A 17,954-nucleotide genomic window follows, 5' to 3' on the forward strand; every position below is an offset into this window, starting at 1 on the left:
AATACTGTGGGCAATCCCCAGAGGAGCAATTTGGGGTGAAGTGTCTTGCCCAGGGACACAACGACATGCTGACTGCAGTGGGGTTTGACCCCCTGATCCGAACACCAACGCACAACCCACTGCACCACACGCCTCCCTGAATGATCCGTTCCTTATCAGTCTCCCCTCCGAATACGGGCATGCATCCAAGGATTTCATTAACTTGAGGGAGAACTTCTTCATCTAATATTGATGGCTATAATCCTCTAGTTAAGTGCCACCAAATTGTGTTACTTTTTGCAATCATGTATATACCGGAGGCAAAATAAAAAATTCATGGTCAGTCTCAGGGAAGCAATTTTATATTTTGTGTTTCTTCCTACTTGCTAGGCAGAATGAGGTTCTAGTTACTAAAATGGCTAAGAAATGTAGGCATTTAAAATCCCTAAATCAAGTGTTAAGGTATAAACTAAATGTTTACTAGAAACATTTCAGCCACAGAGTTATGTTGTGCATTTGCTTTTAGCTCAAAAACAGTACAAATATTCCCCAAAAAGATGGTACTGATTTCCTGACATGCTACCATAACAAAATGTAGTTATATGTTTGTGATATTCATCTATGCGTCTGTTTTTTAAACAGTTTGTGCTGTTAAGGGTCAGCGGGGACTATCCCATCATGCATTTCATTAGAGACAGGCTACGCCCCGGATCGGTCACCAATCCATCACAGGGAAACCCAAACAGTCACACAAAGGGAGAAATGATTGAGGCAAGCCAGAAAAAGTAAACTCCACTGGAAACACCACAGATGGCCATCCTGCTGGGAGGTGGACTGAGCCGCTATGAAAAAAAATGCACACGTTTTCTGGCATGTGTGCACTATATTTATCTTATTATTGTATACATTATTTCCAAGCTTACCACAAGTAAGCCTTTGCTGCTGCTTTGAATACAAATATGACATTCAATCAATCACCTGCTCACAACATCATTCAGACAGTCTTGACATAGTTCTCTTCAAATTGTACTTCAAGGTTCTCCACTGAAAGCAGAGAAAGGGTTCGAACAAAATAACCCGCAGTAGCACTTCTGTCGCTCTACATGTAGTCAATCCATTTTTATTTATATGGCGCTTTTCAGCTACAAGGCTATTCAAAATGCTTTATCCAAAACATCAAAACATCCTGACAAAGTGCAAAACAAACATCCAAATTAGATTAAAGAGCCATGGAAAAAGAACATTTTAAGAAAAGGATCAAATAAGACAGTTATAAAGTACATATTGTACAGGGCCGTGTAAAAAAACGTATAATTTGATTGAATAAAAGGCAGCAAAAAACTGAAGAACCTTCAGTCCTTGTTTTAAAGAACTGAGAGTAGCAGAAGACTTACAGTTGTTTGGGTGTTAGTGTCTCCAAGTATGGTGCATGACAACTAAATGCTGCTTCTCCATGTTTAGTTTTGGATGCGGTGACAAAATCAAACCCGCCATTAAAGACATGAGTAGTTCATAACGTAGCAAAACATCTGAAACATATTTGGCCCCAAACCATTATTGTGGCCCTACCAATGGTTTTCAAGTGCCTTGCCAAGACCTCAACACTAAGTGATGTGATCCACCTCCTTTTCTTAGTGAGTAATAGAGCAGCAGTTTTCGGAATCAGCAGCAACTTTCTCACTGCTAAAGTTGTTTATACTGTTGATAAATGAATTGACAAGTTTTTCAAAATCATAAGGGAAATAAGTCCTTTAGTACATAGAATATTATTAAGGTGAAAGTGTTTAAGTAAAGAATATTATAATGATATGACATTATTTAGTTGATTTCTATAATATTGTATCTTAGTGTCATATAAGCACATGTTGACAGTGTGGACAAAGTGGTTCTCACCAGGCTGTGTCACCTTCTCTTGTTCAAGGGAAGACAAGTAGCTCAGAGTGTCGGGACTTCAACATTGTTTCAGCCTTACATTGTTAAAACATAGCAGCTGGAAGTGTTTATTTTTTCATAGTGAGGTCAGTGCAATTTTACAAGATTTACAGTGTCTACATTGCTGTATATTGCTAGATGTAAGGACATAATACTATAGCAACAACAGCAGAGAACCGTGTAGAGTGTTTGTCGAGTATTAGGCATTGTAAGTGATGAAAAGATTAAAGCATGTCATCAGAAAGTGACTCAACAGCTTCAGAAGCAGACCCCCACAACTTGTTTGACTGATCGCTGGTCTCGTGTGTAGATGGCTTGTGCGCACATGGTTTCCGGTCAATATACCAGTGTTATTATTTTATCATGACTAGGTGTGGAGCTTTGTTATTTAAGGCTTTGGTGCAAGTGCAATATCTTTGATATTGTATTACAGGCAAAGCCATGCAACTGTCCCTCTGTGGCAGTACCGACCTATTCAGTGCTACAGTATTCCAATTGAAGCACAAAGCTCTATGAAACCAAGAGCTCTGAACATTATAGCTGGGAAACCAAGCACCAACAGTGTCTGCTTAGTGATTTACCATGCCAAACATGGAGCTACATTATACTTTGATCAATTTAATAGCCTTCTGAAATATCTATAATTTAAAGGGCATATCAGATGGCAGATATTCTGTAGTTTCCTCAAAAAGGAATATGTTTGACAAAATGGTTACAAAGAGCAACAACTTTATTTTGCCTTATTTCTAATATGTCTAATTTGTCCTTTAGAGTTATTAATATTAGTATTGTTATTATTATTATTATTATTATTAAGTCTGATCGAATTTTGGAAAGAAATGTTGCGGCATTTTAAACTATTTTCCCCTAAGACAAATATATATGTTCTTTTAATCTCAGGAGCACCGAAGGAATCAGAAAAGTGAGGTGGTAAAACAGGCTAGACAAAACATTGTTGTGATGATGTCAGAGGCATTTTTGGTTGCCCGAAAAATGTGCTGTTATTGCTTGGAGCTTTATGTTACCAATAGCTTGTGTGCAAACCGTTCCCATTAACATATAGCATTAGTAAACCTAAGTGTATGACCAGTTAGTCGCTGCTGGACAAATGGACTGATAAACGAACAGAATGACATTGTTTTCTCATATAAATAATGCTATTATAAAATCTAAAATAGTATGGAGGACTGTCCTATATATTTGCTCAAGCTATCATCGTTTTATATACAGTACTATACTGAGGCCCCGGCTCCACGAGGACAAATACGGCAAAACGCATCGGAGTAACGCAAATGCAACCGCAAAAAACCTTCCGTCCCCACGCAATATACACCGGATTGTGTCAAGCTCCACGAGACGGCTCCGTTTACATCCAAACGCTGGAAAAGCTGCAGTACATATGCCGAACCTGTACGTGGCGCTGTAACTTCCTCCACAAAAGCAGCAACTTCCTCCACAAAAGCAGCGAAGAAGAATGGTTGTCATGGCTGCACTTCTGTGTATTCTTCGCGGTGGGGGCCGACAGAACCGGGCAGAGTTTTTCGCCGGTCAGCGTGTGTTAAAGTTTAAATCTTCCGGACAAAATTATAAAAGTGCCGGTCAAAGGTCTTCATTGTTATTTATTGAGCTTTAAAACAAATGAATAACGACGATATAATGATATATAATCATCAAATACACAGAGCCTGTCTCTTTTTCCTCTCTTCTCACAGCGTCAGTGTCTGTCTCATGCAGCAGCTGATCCTGTAATGAGTGACCCGACAGTAAAAATGAACATATTTATAACTAGTTTAGGTAGTTTGAGAGGTAATTAAAATAGCTAAGGGTGATGATCTGACTTGAACTGTGTGTTTTGCTCCCGCTGCATCACAGCGGCAGGAGCTGCGTGTCTCCGTCCTGTCAGATTAGACTTCACTCGCGTTTATGTCCATATCGAGATAAAGATAAATAATCTGAATTCAAGGAGGAGCTCCTGTAGATGTTGCACAAAGAACTGTAGCATGGTCAGTAGCGACTGGAGCACGATAGCAACCCCGCGGGGGAGAGGCAGGGAGAGGCGGGGCTATGAAAACGAATGACCGTATAGGCGACTCCACGGCCCCGTTGGACCCCCCAGAGCGATCAGTTCCCAGATCTATCCACCTTTGGACCCGTTGTCGTTTGCGGGGTCTGTTTCTACGTTTCCCTTACGGCGTCGTGGAGCTTAGAGGGCTATACGCATGAGAAATATGCGGATTCATCCAGTTTCCGTCCTCGTGGAGCCGGGGCCTAATACTATATCATACAAATACAGAGGAATTAATTCCCCAGCTTATCTATGGAACTGCGTGAAGAAAATCCAGGCTGCAAAACAACACCTGTCAGCATCAACAAACAAAACTTCATTTACAGATTTGATGGAAATATACAACCCACAGTTTCCTCTGTTGTGTTTTGACCCTCACTAATATAATCCTTCACCTCACACAAAAGTCAGTTAAATATTTAATAGATTGCCAACGGAAGTGGAATATCCAAGGTTACACATACACAAATCCAAAATCATTGACCTGTGCTGTCCTTGAAGAAGAACAACGAGCAGCTGATATTGTTCACGTGTAACTCAAGGTACATGCACTCTCTTTTTCCAAGTGACAGGTGCTATGTCACTCCACTGAGCCGTCATGGTATTATCTCAGGTCTCTATCTCCTGCTGGCTTGCACAGATCTTAAATATAATGCAAGACAGAAGAGAAAATGTCATGGCTGGAAGGCCCAAAACACACATACTTTTCATTTTAGTCAACAGATAAACAATTAAAGAAAGTGATTTCTCTTTAACTGATGCTTCATAATAATATCAAAGAAAAAAGCCCCTGCAAAGGATCTGGTCATGGTAACAACAGGAGCTTTAGTCTGAGGAGAAGTCCTGATGTCAGCACCTCAAGATTGTGATTGCTGGTGTAGCCAAGCGAGGGCAGGAACACGAGCAGTGCGGTACTCAAAAGGAACACTTTGCACTTCTGATGGTGTTTGAGTCACAGCGTGAATCCAAAATGTGGTTCTTTTAACAAAGACTGATGCTTATACTGTGTGTGTGTGTGCGCCGAATGTGCAGAATTTGCCCGAAAGGGGTGCGATTCTGGGGATAGTAAGTCTCAATCGGAATTAAATCAACTAGTGAGTGCAGAAAGCTGACAGAACACCATGTTCCCCAGTCACAAAGGAAATAACCCCCCGTGGAGTGCAAAACACTTTGAATTATTCCCCGAACGACAGCAAGGATTCCTACACAGCAGGCTGTACTGCGAGGTGACAGAAGACAGAAAGCAGTACAAAAGCTGTCAGATTGCAGGTTGATTAGACCAATTAATGTCACATGTTATTAAAAGTGTACTTGTTGTAGAACATCAGGAGAAGAATCAACCAGTTTGATGCGATGTTTCCAGTCATTCAATGCATTGACAACCATTCATTTGAAAGAACAGTGTCTACTTTCAAAGCCATAAAGTAGCCATTTTGTTTAATCTTTTGTTGCTGTCACCTTATACAGTAGATGTATAAACGATTTGCAAAGTATCAGAGTAAATGTTTCAGAACAAGCACGTATCTGTGTGCTATTATCTGATATCTAATGGGAAAAACCCTAGGACAGCTCTGTAGCACTCCTAAATCCTGGAGCAGCCATGATGGCCTTAGGTTACAAACGTGTATAAATGCTTTTATGCGGAGGAATAAAAGTCGGGACAATAATGAGTGACTCTGATCATTTAGAGCAGATTGGACAGACTTTCCGCTCATTTCTGGTTGGGATTATGTACCAAATACAAAACAGAAAAATAAAAATAGAAATGTGCCGATATGATATAATAGCATGTATACAAGAGATGTTGTCAAGTTGTACTGTTTGGATGCATGTTAAAACTGAAATTAATTTACAAATGTTCTGCGTCCGAAGACATCTTATCCTCTACGATAAAATCCAAGGCCACATTTAGAAACAGATATTCCTGAATTATGTATGTATCACGTTGGGGCAGTTAGAGATATGGTTATCTTGGAGGTTAGCAGATGGTGTCATAAAATGAAATACACATCACTCTTAAAATATACCCAGGCACTGAGGACATTAATGTCTCCAAAATCATTTTAACTGCCTTTGAGGAAGAAGGGCGAACGTCATCTCTGAAGTCAGCTGCAAGGGTAAAAACTAGTTAACATGCTCATTTCTGACTGCTCATCACGTCTGTTGAAGCCAGTGTCATAACATTTGTGCCAAATTTAACAGTCAAATAAATCTCCTTGAATGCTATAAAACGAGAATGATGGTACCATTGTGAGACGTAAAAAACAAAGGAGTGAGGATTCTTTAATGAGTGAAATATTTCTGTTACTTTTGAAAGTGTGGAGGGCTAAAGATACCTTTGCCTGCAAGACCTCAGTTAAATTATTATGTCATTTCCACAGCGTTCCTGTCAAGTTTCTCCTCGACAAGTGAAAGAGCAAATGTGTATGAGGCCTGGAGGCTGAGAGTGGTTTGTAATAACAATAGGAGTCCAGGGAGTAGAGTCTCACAGACTGGTGCGAAGAAAATTACCCCACCGGAAAGCTTCCACTCCCACTTACGTCTTCGCTGTGTGTATAACATCCACAACGTATTTTATGGTCTATACAGGTTAGGTTTTTGGATCTCTTGTGTCTATCCTCCTTCCTTCCTCAAACCTTCCTGGAGGATGTTAAATCTCGATCTTAATGTTAGGAAGTCAAATTGCTATTTTTCCATTACTCTAAAAGTGATGGGTTGGGAAGAAATGGGGCTTGATCCTGAAGTGTCAAAGGCGGTGTGCCTTGAACTCCACAAGGCACATCAGAATTGTAATGCTACATTACATTTCAAATTGACATGGAGTCTGATTGAGCTTACAAAAGCGCTATCCAGGATAACAAAGTGAATACAGAGGATCAATTATGGATGATTCACTGATATAGAGAGCTATTTCCACATCAAAAATGACAGACTTGAAACAGTTATTCATCTCGGTGAAGAAAGTCAGACAGAGTGAGCTCATAGATGTCTACTGTACCTATGTCCTAGGGCTGGGACAGGGTGCTCAGTATCAGTAAGTTATGGACCTAAATAACCTGATACCAAGTATAAAAAAACGTCTTCAGTCACACAATACATGCACCTGATCCTTCTTTTTTACCTATCTAGAAAATAATTTATATTTGTACGGTATTACACGCAGCCAATCACCACAAGGGTTCAAAATGAATGCCCTCTACTGCAGCAGCTAACACTCATACAGTCTGTGTCGTGGTGAAATTGAGCATGGCAGACATAAGTCATAATAATACGAATTTGAATACTTTCAAAATGTATTTGTGTCAAAGTCATTTGTTTGGGGAGGAATGATGATGGCATTTGCTGCTAGTGATAAGTGCTGTTGTTTATACTGTGGACAGAAGAGGCCAAATGAGGAAGAGTCGGGTATATAAGTGTAGAGTTTAGTGCTACTAATAAAAAAGCAATTTGTGCCAAGGGAGTGTCTTTTTTGACACCTTTTAATTGTTTTGGTTTTAAATCGTATCAGTTTGTGCCAGAGACATAAAATGTAATGATAATCAAGTACTGTCAAATATTTCCACCTTCCAGCTGGCAACTCAGTATTTGCAAGTTGTTTGATTATCTAGAAATTATCGTTGGGGTCATATAAGGGTATATTTGACGGTATTTAACTATAATATACAATGACTATGAGATTAGGAAATGCTTTGAAGGGCTTCGCTTAACAATTATACAGGGAGCACTACCACTGTACTTGGCAGAAACGTTGGTGTTTGTCAGTATGTTGCTCAATGCTTTATCAAGCTGTGCATTAGGACACACAGTCAATAGGGCACGCAGCTTTATGTTAGCAGGCATAGTAACTTCGAAGCTCGTAAGAAAACATTACTAGTGTTCCATGCAACCCTCAGTGCTCAGCTACAAGCATTCAAGTGAGAAAAGCTGGTGGGACTGATTCACTCAGAGACATCCTGTGTGGCAGAGCAGCAAGATCATCACAACAACCCACACCTTGAGTATTCAGAAACAGAGAGAAACTCTGGTGTCAGCAAATGTCTCCCGCCTCCATAAAGACCCCACAAGAAAATGCCCCCGAGTCAATGTCTGACTTGTACCGTGAAGATTCCACATAATGAAAAGTATGGAGCCCAGTTCAATTTTGCTTAAATATGTCTTAGGGATCTGAGAGCTAGCAGATCTAATATGGAAGTCACTGTCGGGATTTGACGGAGCCATAGTGTAATGCCTTTGGGCTAAACATAGGGAACTGAAAAGCTGGGACCATGGCTGTGTGCTCTGCTGCCCAAAACCACTATAACTACTCTGCTATTTTTATATTGGAAAGTCGATTGATGGAAGAACAGCTGAGTTAGATCAGAGGAAGTGAGCTTTAACCCCACTGCTCCTGACTGAATTCAGCAAATTAAGTTTAAAAGTAATGTATGCCCTGTCATGCAAAGACAACATTTCAACTTACATGGTACAAAATAAGTAGCACTATTTCTGCCTCAGTTATATCAAAATGTATATGTTTTTGCCTATTGAGAATATATAATGTGCTTTCTAATAATGCGAGACTGAGAACACAAATTGTGAAAAAAAATGCTGCAGAGAAAAACCGCAGGATTTATCTCGCCCTAAATGAGAAATTTTAGGGGGGAGTAATTTTCTCTAAGTTGGCATCTCACTTCATGTTAGAGGATTAAGAAATTAATGAAAAGTGGCTTGTCAATCTGACACTTCTAAATTAAGAAGAAAGTATCCAAATGACAAAATTAAAATGGGAAGAATGAAGTAGGGGATAAATAATTGGCGGGTAAATTCTGACAGATAGAGAAGTGGAAAACATGGCAGCTGAGGAGAAGAGAGTGGAAACAGAGTCAGCAGCCGATGCTCCAGGCAATGCCATCTGTGGGTGGATCTGCAAAGGCTGCATGCCACACACCTGTGTGAAAGTGCCTGGAGATAAGGCCCTCAGCACAATGGCCCCATGGCCACCTGCGCTGCCAAACAGGTGCACAGCACAGCCAATTAAACTATTAGACAAACACAGGCCTCTGGGAGCAAATTAGCAAGCTGCCCAAACATCAGAGGAAAAACAAAAAGCAATGGTAAGCAGTAACTGAGCGTGAACAACAACACTTTGATGGGGAGACTTTCATTTCAGTGTATAGAATGAAGATTATGGTTTCCGAAACAAAGTATTTTTTTATGTAATTATCAAATCATTGTTGAAAATGTCTCCATTGTCTTAACACAGGCCAGCTTTATATGATTGAAATAGAATGAAGATAAATATGCTCACCATGTATTAATGGATCAGGGCTATATTTAGCTCAAATGTATCCAAATGACACTATTATTTAAAAATGTCTGCATGATGTGAGCCATAAGAAAAATACTATTTGTGTCTGATCAATGGCCCACTTGTGACAAAGCAGTGTTTTAACTAATTACAATGATACATTTCACTTGAAGGGAAGGGAAGAAAGTTATTTTTTACAAATGTAAATTCAATAATTTCCTGCTTAGCTTTAGCTCTCATGCAGTACTTCTTCATTGCATGTTGACGTGATGGATGAAATATCTGGGTCGAAAAATGTATTTATTAATATATGTATTTATCAAAAACAGTTTAGGACCATTAATGATTGTTACTGAGAATAACCGTCCGTTTCGTACTGTTCCAGTGCTTAAATGGGTAAAAATGCAGACTTGCTTTGGCTGACCTTTTAACCTTTGACAAACCGATAGTTTCTTGGCCAAACACCAGCATTGCTTTTGGAATTTAAGTTTGTTCTCTGTAATGTGAAATCCTGCTTAATGCTATAGGAAACACCAGAAAGACACAAATAAATGGTAGGGATATAATGCACAAACTACCAGTATATCTTACATTTTGTACAGGCTTATTAGTAGTCAGCTTTTACCGATGAATTGCTCATTAACTCGGGTCAAATACAAAAATTAAGACTCCAAAATATAATTATTCAAAAGCTGACCAGGGGTTCATTTTAAAAAGTTGTAAATTAAAATATGCATGAATGCACTGCACTGCTATCTACTTCATGGTTATTTTCTGTTTATGATAACATGGCGGACAAAGGTCACATTAACATAGTGGAGTCAGTAAACCAAATGTGGATTTCCTGTGTGTTGTGATCCATGACAATTAAGTGCATTCATATTCATTATGAGTAACCTTATCCATGCTTCAAGAAAACAATCAGTCCTTTCACCCAGGAGAGAAATAATGAAGGGTGAAAAGATGAGCAGAACACCTGTGTTAGTCTACATTCACACTTTTCCTCGTCGCCGCACACACCCATAAGGTGGCTTCTTCCCTGCATGGACCTGACCATCCGTAGGAGGCGACACGTCCATGAAGCACTGGTCCTTTACATGCTGGCCAGAGGATCAGCCATTTGAAAACACACACAGTGCGAGCCTGGCCTCACTTACATCCCCTCGGCACCAGTTGGCCTTTCTGAGTGCAGAGGCTGACTTGACTCCCCACAGCTCGCTGGAGACCGGCTTCACAGCTCTGTGATCACTCCAGGGATAATCACTTAGCTATTCAGTAAACTATACAACATATTACTATTTTTTCTGTTTTTATTGTGTTGCACTGTTGACTATGACGAATAAAAGCCTTGAACCTTGAACCTTGAAAATATGCATTTATACTAAGCATGGTGTGGTTCACTAGCTATAACATTGTTATCTGACTGAATACATTTGTATATTTTGTAATTAAACATTACATGTGCATCCTGTTGGTCCTTAGTTTGCTCAGGAAGAAGAGCATTGAAAAAGGTCAGCTTTACCCTCATATGAATGGGTGTCTTGAGTGGTTTGTAGGAAACTCTATAACTCTATATATAATGCAGAGATGCAGCAGTAATGCTGGTATTAGCAAACAGATTAAATAAAAGCTCTTCTGGGGGCATGCTGGTGAGTCTATCTCTGTACCCAAGGTGAACATAAAAAAGAATTCCACTTATCCAGTGACTGTTTAATATGCACCATTCATTGATTCACATTAGGAAACATCTCCTCAACAGTGAGCTGGTAAATAATGTAAAGGATCTGCTGTCACTAAGGGTTCTGCTGCACTAGTGGGGCCAAATTAAAATTGGAGATCCCATTTAAAGAGAGAAGTCAGAGAATTTGGTCAGAAATTAGAGACGAGGTTTATAAAACCATTGAAATCTGGTAATGAATGATTCTACAGCCAATCAAGGCTGAGCAGGACAGAGCCGAATACAACAATAATTTAAACAATAGTTTGGTTCCAAACAACTGGCCATTTTCCTTCTCCATGATTGTACGCTTGGTTTCAAAACTTGATGTTCTGTATTTGTCTTTTCTAACTAACAGTCCAATGAGAGGCCTTTACATACATCCAATTATTATTTAATCATTTCCAGCAGACACCTCCCTTGCTTAATGTCGAGTGACGTGATTAACATTTGGATGAGTATTGCTTGAAAAATACATAGTTTATGTAAATAAATAGACAAAGGAAAAAAGTATGATGATGTAATTTCAAGAGTAAAAAATAAGGAGTATATTCATCCTAAAGACATCCCAGGTACGTATACCTTAAGTTGCCAAGGTACACCTACACAATATTGCAATTCATCCTACTTTCATGAAGGTTACAAAGTTACATTTGTATAGAATCTTTTTTTTAGAGAAGTGTTCATTCCACTGATGAAGTTGTGGTTGCTGATATACAAATACTGCTCAACAGAAACAAATATAAATAGCATTAGTAATTACTTTGCTTACAGCTTGTCCTTGCACTTAGCCACTGAGCTTCGTCACTGTGCTGCACTCTACCAAACACACAAGAAATGATCATTCTGTGCGTCAGGGTTTTCATTTGGTCTTCTGTGATGGCGGCGTATCACCTAAGTGCGTGCGTCAGCATCGTTGGTGTCTGCCAGAAGCCGCCATTAATGTTCTTTTTCTCCAGTTTTAAGCCATATTCCTATTGTACACTTTCTTAGATCTTGATGGAACCGGATGAAAGATTTTAGTCATCAGACTTCTCGATCAGAGACACAAGGTGGGTTTAGTCCGTAGCCCGTGAAAAAATCACTCCCAACATTCCCAGGCAAAGGCTAGTTTTGCAGTGTGTGAAATTGTTGAGTTACTAACCTGACAGGGTTACTTGTGAGAGACACTCTGAGCGACTCCAGGCAGATGAGCAGCTTTTCTTCTGTGATGCCAGAGCGCAGCTCGTGGACATATTCTTGGGAGGAAAGTGTACTCTCATGCCTGCTGTTCCTAAGTCCACCCTGAAAACCAAATATCAAAAGTTTAGATTACAAACATACACTATATTTCCTCGGTAGGTCGATCTAATACAAACATTGTAATCAAATACAAACGTGTACACAAAGGACATCCATGCATGATTTGATGACAACCACATACTCAACAACAACATGACGAGGACTTGATGTTAGTGAGTGTCTGGTGTTCTCAGTAGGGTTAGTTGTTGAGACGCGTTTTGACGTCTTTTTGGATTCTCACAATGCTAGTGATAATACTGTAGCTGGCAAAAATGTCTGTGTTTTGGTAAAAGGACAAGTGAGCATCTAGTGATGTGTTGGCCAACTTCAGTTTTTTCTCAATCAGCCAATATTGCAATGATGGACTATTCACAGAGAGAGCCAAGCACAGCGGCAGCTCCTGCTTGAAATAAATGGATTCTTGTGTATAGTCTCCACAGAAGCCTCTAGGGACATGTTGCTACACTGATGCTTACACAATGAGACTACCTATTGGCAGCAATACACACACTTACACCCCAGCAGGGAAACATACATTTACAAACTCACTCACCCAGCACACACTGCAGACAACACCGTGAATTACATTTAGCTGCAGCTTGATTCCAAAGTAGCAGAATGATTGAATATATGGCCTGACTTTCTTTTCATGCAGGAAAACAAATGACAAAAACCTTTCCATGCAAATTGATTAATTCAACTTAATTATCTCTACTCCGACAAATATGAGTTAAATTGGTATTTTTTAGTTTGTGTCAAAATGAGCTACATTTTCGATGGGGGCTTTGTATAGGGGCCGTACAAAACAAAATGAGGAAACTCTCTCTGCAAAACAACATCACAAGTTAAGCCGAACCAGACTGCTAGACAAAATCATTTTCACTGTGATCATCCCTGGACTGCTGGTTCCCCACAAAGTGAGCTGTGCTAATAGGCAGTTTGGGAAGTAATAAGCTAGCTCACTTATCTGGAGAAAAGAGAGGCCTGCTGCTCTCCTGCAATGCACAGTCAACATGAAAGAACCATATTTTTCGGTTGAACAAAGCAGAGGGAGTCTACAGCGAAATACCAATAACCATGTGTTGTGTAGGTTTTAACTGATCTTAGAGTTTGATTGGTTCAAAAATGTCAAGTAGTGTTTTCTTAAAGGCTGCCGTAAGATCATCAATCTGCTATCTTCTACGTCTTGTTTATTATTGACAGTGAAAATGAAAAAGCAAACAGCCGACCTTATTGTCTTAATGAGAAGGGCTTTTTGTAAGGCACATCAAACTGAAATAAAACAGATAAACCATGTCACTGTTCTTCTTGGTGTACAAAGATGAACCAACATTGCAGTTTTCTATTATTATTATTAGTGGCATGGTTTTTATACATTGTGTCTGTTCTGCTATTGTGATACTAACACTACCAACAAGGTTAGACAGTATGCTTTCACACAATTGTTTTGCTTACAACTATAGCTAAATGTTGCAATGAATCAATGTTGTCTGATTCTTGTCTTTTCTCTACCCTTCTCATCTTGATCGATACGTACACTTATGCCATTCATCTTTTTCTCAAGCACCGTTTGGTGAATGTTGAGGAGTGTCTGTCTAAGCTTTTCTAACCTGGCTGAAGGTAGTTATTAGACCATAGGGAGAGGTAAGAATCCTTCTCATTACATCTATATTTTTCAACTATTACAACCGGACGCTTTCTTGCAAAATGCTGACCAACACCATTTTCACATGTCTTTACAATTGACCATGAAAATAATGAAAATTGTAAAGACCACATTTCAACTGTGTGAAGGCTCAATTAGTCTGCAGAAAGAAAGACAGACACTGAAGACACATAGCAAACCCCAGGGTGAACTGTCTGGGCTTATGAGTTTTCAAGGTAAGACGGTGATGGAAAACTGCATAGCGCTTTTAATTCCTGAGAGGCACCGCTTTTTTTCAGAAACGGACTATTGACAGTGCACAAAAGACCTGGCAAGGCAGTGCTTTCAGAACATTCTGCTGATGTCTGAGCACTTCTCTGAGAGGAATGTTCGCCAAATTCAGTTTCTTGGTGGCAGTTGTGCTGGTTATTCCAGTATTCAGTGTGAAGGTAGACTGCTCCACGTTACGGTTAGTTTGTTATGTCAGTGGTGGGTTTCATTCAAGTCTGAAGACCAATGGCCTGACATTTAGCAGAGGCTTGACTTGGTTGGAAAGCTTAATAAAATGTTCTCAGCAGCTTTGTCAAGGACAGCTTGCAACATTGAGCATGTAGACACCAGTAATTGGTCAACTATAAATGCATGCACTTTAGGCAGGGTATTAGGGTCTCAATAACATATATTTGACCACAAACAGCAAGAGAATAAACAGTAAAAGAATAATTGTAAATCACTGCAACTCTATATTTGTATATGGCTGCATTTTCAGTTTGTCACTTCCTCAATAATACAGAGCATAGTGAGAGGAAAAACACATTGCCCACTTTGTATTTATCTTCTTACTTCCAAGCAGTTCCCAGCAGGCATTGCAATATGTCCAGAAAAGCTATGGCTCTGGTTTCACCGCATGCTCTGACCTCTGGAAACCAAAGACACTGACCATAAACTGCTTTTTCATGACCATAGCCCAAATCAATGGAATCCTTTTGGGATAATATCAACATTACACCACCACACCGGCAGTAGAGAAACAATCTGAGGATTAGAGGGAGGTGGGCATTACCTGCTGGCTACTGTGTAATAGAGTTTCCCCCCCTTCAGGCTCACAAAAATGGTCAACAGAAGAAAATTGTCAGAAAAGAGGCCCCAGAGAAAAGCACCAAGGGAAGATGGAGGGATGAGGGAAAGAGATGTTGTGAGGGGAGGTGTGTGATGAAGCAGTTAGACATAACAAGTGAGAGAAGCAGAAGTAGTTTGAGGGAGAAAGTAGGGTTTGGACACAAAGAGAAAGAGTATGGAGGAGGAAGAGCAGGGTGGAGAGATAGAGAACCAAGAGACAACCTCAACAGTAGAGGACAGACACAGCCATTTGACCACGGCCTAGAGCCTCATCTCCTGCCGCTTATTGAATCCCCTATTTGTCGATAACAGTATTTCCTGCCAAAGAAAATAGTGCTGGGAGCAATTACTTCAGCAAGCCTGTCAATTTCATTTTGGGGGGTTAGGGGAGCATTGAGGCTCATTCCCTCCTCCTCTATCACCTCTGTCTGCCTTTCTCTATGCCATGGGGAGTGACAGAGTGCTGTGCTTTCTATCGAGGGCAGGGCAGGGAGACAATGCCAAGGCGGCTGCACCTCCACATGTCATCTTCACCTGTAATGAGCCTATAACAAGCTGGCAGCTTCCTCAGTGCCCAGTTCTCGGTACACTCGGGCCGACTGATAGATACATTATTCAGCTTCTTTGTCAGCTTACTGGAAAAACCACATGGCGGCAATGTGTCTGGCCTGGAAGCCGTAGCTGGGAGATAGTTGATTGCTTCTTTCGTTCAGTCCGCCCTGCTACCTCTCTCTGTCTCTCAGACATATGCATACTGTATTTGCAATTTTCTGAACAATGTTTAGACAATTCTCTTGTCGGCGTGATCAAGAAATGCAATTATAAAGCGAAGCAAGAACAGGAGAACATCTCTCGTGTCTCTGTAATTCATCTCAGTTTGAGATTAACATGGTACAATGATTTCTTTAGATGCCTTGTATAAAAGTCATTAAAAGCTTTGTGTCTGAATGTATTTGGTTTCTTTAAAGCAAAATCGCCAAACAACCCTGACCCCACTGTACTAATTCAATGTTGTGACTCATTGCAGCACTAAATGCTATTTAAACAAGGGCACGGATGTTGCAGCGTGTTTATTCTGAAGCCTTATTTTAAGGAGAAGCAGAAATGTATTAACCAAGACTGTAGAAAGAAACAACTCTGTCTATTTACTGGTTATTTGAACTTGAGACTCTGAATAAAACTGTTTTGTAAAGAATGTGTTTGAGTGAGAGAGGGTTTGCTTTAACTCATTCAACCTTTCCTAAAATTCAATGTGACTAAGGACAAATGAAGGTTAACACCTCGCAGGTTGGACCAGCAGAAAAAAACTGCATAAGAGGAAAGAGTGATAGGCAAGAACACATTTTTGGGTGTGTTAGGCAAAGATTGGGCATTGAAGGGCAGTTTTAGGAAACCCAAGTGCATTAAAATGTTTCACATAATATCCACAACCCTGTTCTTGAGAGGTAATATAACCAGACATATTGAGACACGCACCCCCGGCTCCCATCTCACATTTAAAAAATGCCTGACAAAAAATAATGAAATAAATAATGAAGAATCTAATTATTCTTTCTTTGTGTGTAATTAATGAAAATTACTAGAGCACCCTACTGTTCTTTGTAAAAAAATAATATAGATACAATCTGAGCAATTAGTGCATATCATGCTGTATGATAGCCACGTTACAACTTAATTTCCTGCTCATTAGTGGTTGGTAGATTAGTTGAGAGGAGAGATACTGCAAGAATTGCTAAAAGACAGTCAGGTAGATCCAACTGCCACACGTCTTACCCTATCCCCTATGATGCAAACATGACCCATGAACAGCGCTGTCAACACACCTGTGTAGAGAAATAGGGTTTGCAGTGCACAAAGCCACACACAGACCCACACGTAAGATATGTTATAAAAATGAGAAATCTTACATTTAACACAATCTAAAAGTTGCCATGTGTTGGTGGCAGTGGTGGTTAAGGTCAAAAGCAACACGGATCAGTTGAGATGCTGGTTGGCTGGACAATGAGTTTTCCCTAGCCCTACTTAAAGGACAGAGTCCTGCTGCAGGCTGATAAGACATTTCATCTAGCCAGCAGGGTGCAGGGCTCCCAGCTCAGTGGGGGATTTCCCAACAGACCATGTGGCCAAGCATTTCACCCCTTCCTTTCTAATTCAGTCCCTTTACTCCTCTTTATTTTCCCAATTCTGTTTTCCTATCCGTCTGTCCACTGAGAATTGTTTGAACTCTGGGTGACAGCCAAAAAAATATGTGTACATCTGTAAGCACTGTGTGCATTTTTCTTCTTTTTGTATTTAGTTTATTCCGTTATCTTATGCCTGGTGGGGCCAGAAAACTGAATCTACAAACCTCTTTGTTCCCTCATGTCTGCACAACACGTTGCTGATAACACGGACACAATTAGGCCTACAACATTCTCTTCATAATCAGGGTGGTGGCATTACATTGTGTGTCAGACAAGACAGGCACACAACAACAGAGAGGCAAACTGCGAAGAAAACAAAAGGAAACAATAAGGTAATAGGCTGGAAACAGCATGAAAATAACACCGCAGGGTTCACTTTGGAAATAATACTGGGCAGTGGTGGCCAAGGCATCATGGTCGGTGTGTTTGTGTGTGTGGATCCCAAAAGACCAGAGGAAGAACACCCAGTGACAAAAGCAACTACAAAAACATGGGGATATGTTTATATTCCTATTTTTATTTCAAACACAAGCATTCCCACAATAATTTGTAAAGGTGACTCAATTACCAGCAGGGATATGCTACGTGTGTGTGTGTGTGTGTGTGTGTGTGTGTGTGTGTGTGTGTGTGTGTGTGTGTGTGTGTGTGTGTGTGTGTGTGTGTGTGTGTGTGTGTGTGTGTGTGTGTGTGTGTGTGTGCATAAATACACTAAAGGGTCACATATAAATATGGGGTTATATAATATG

At 40.1% G+C, this 17,954-nt stretch overlaps 1 protein-coding gene across 1 annotated transcript in view; it reads right to left on the reverse strand.

Annotated features, from left to right (window-relative positions):
• Positions 1-17,954, reverse strand: part of diaph2 (diaphanous-related formin 2) — a 341,446-nt gene that overhangs the window by 244,317 nt on the left and 79,175 nt on the right. Inside the window, 1 exon segment of the mRNA XM_034137301.1 lies at positions 12,125-12,264. Coding sequence (XP_033993192.1) covers positions 12,125-12,264 — 140 coding nt within the window.

This window comes from Trematomus bernacchii, unplaced genomic scaffold (assembly GCF_902827165.1).
Source record: "Trematomus bernacchii unplaced genomic scaffold, fTreBer1.1, whole genome shotgun sequence".
NCBI classification, from domain to species: Eukaryota; Metazoa; Chordata; class Actinopteri; order Perciformes; family Nototheniidae; genus Trematomus; species Trematomus bernacchii.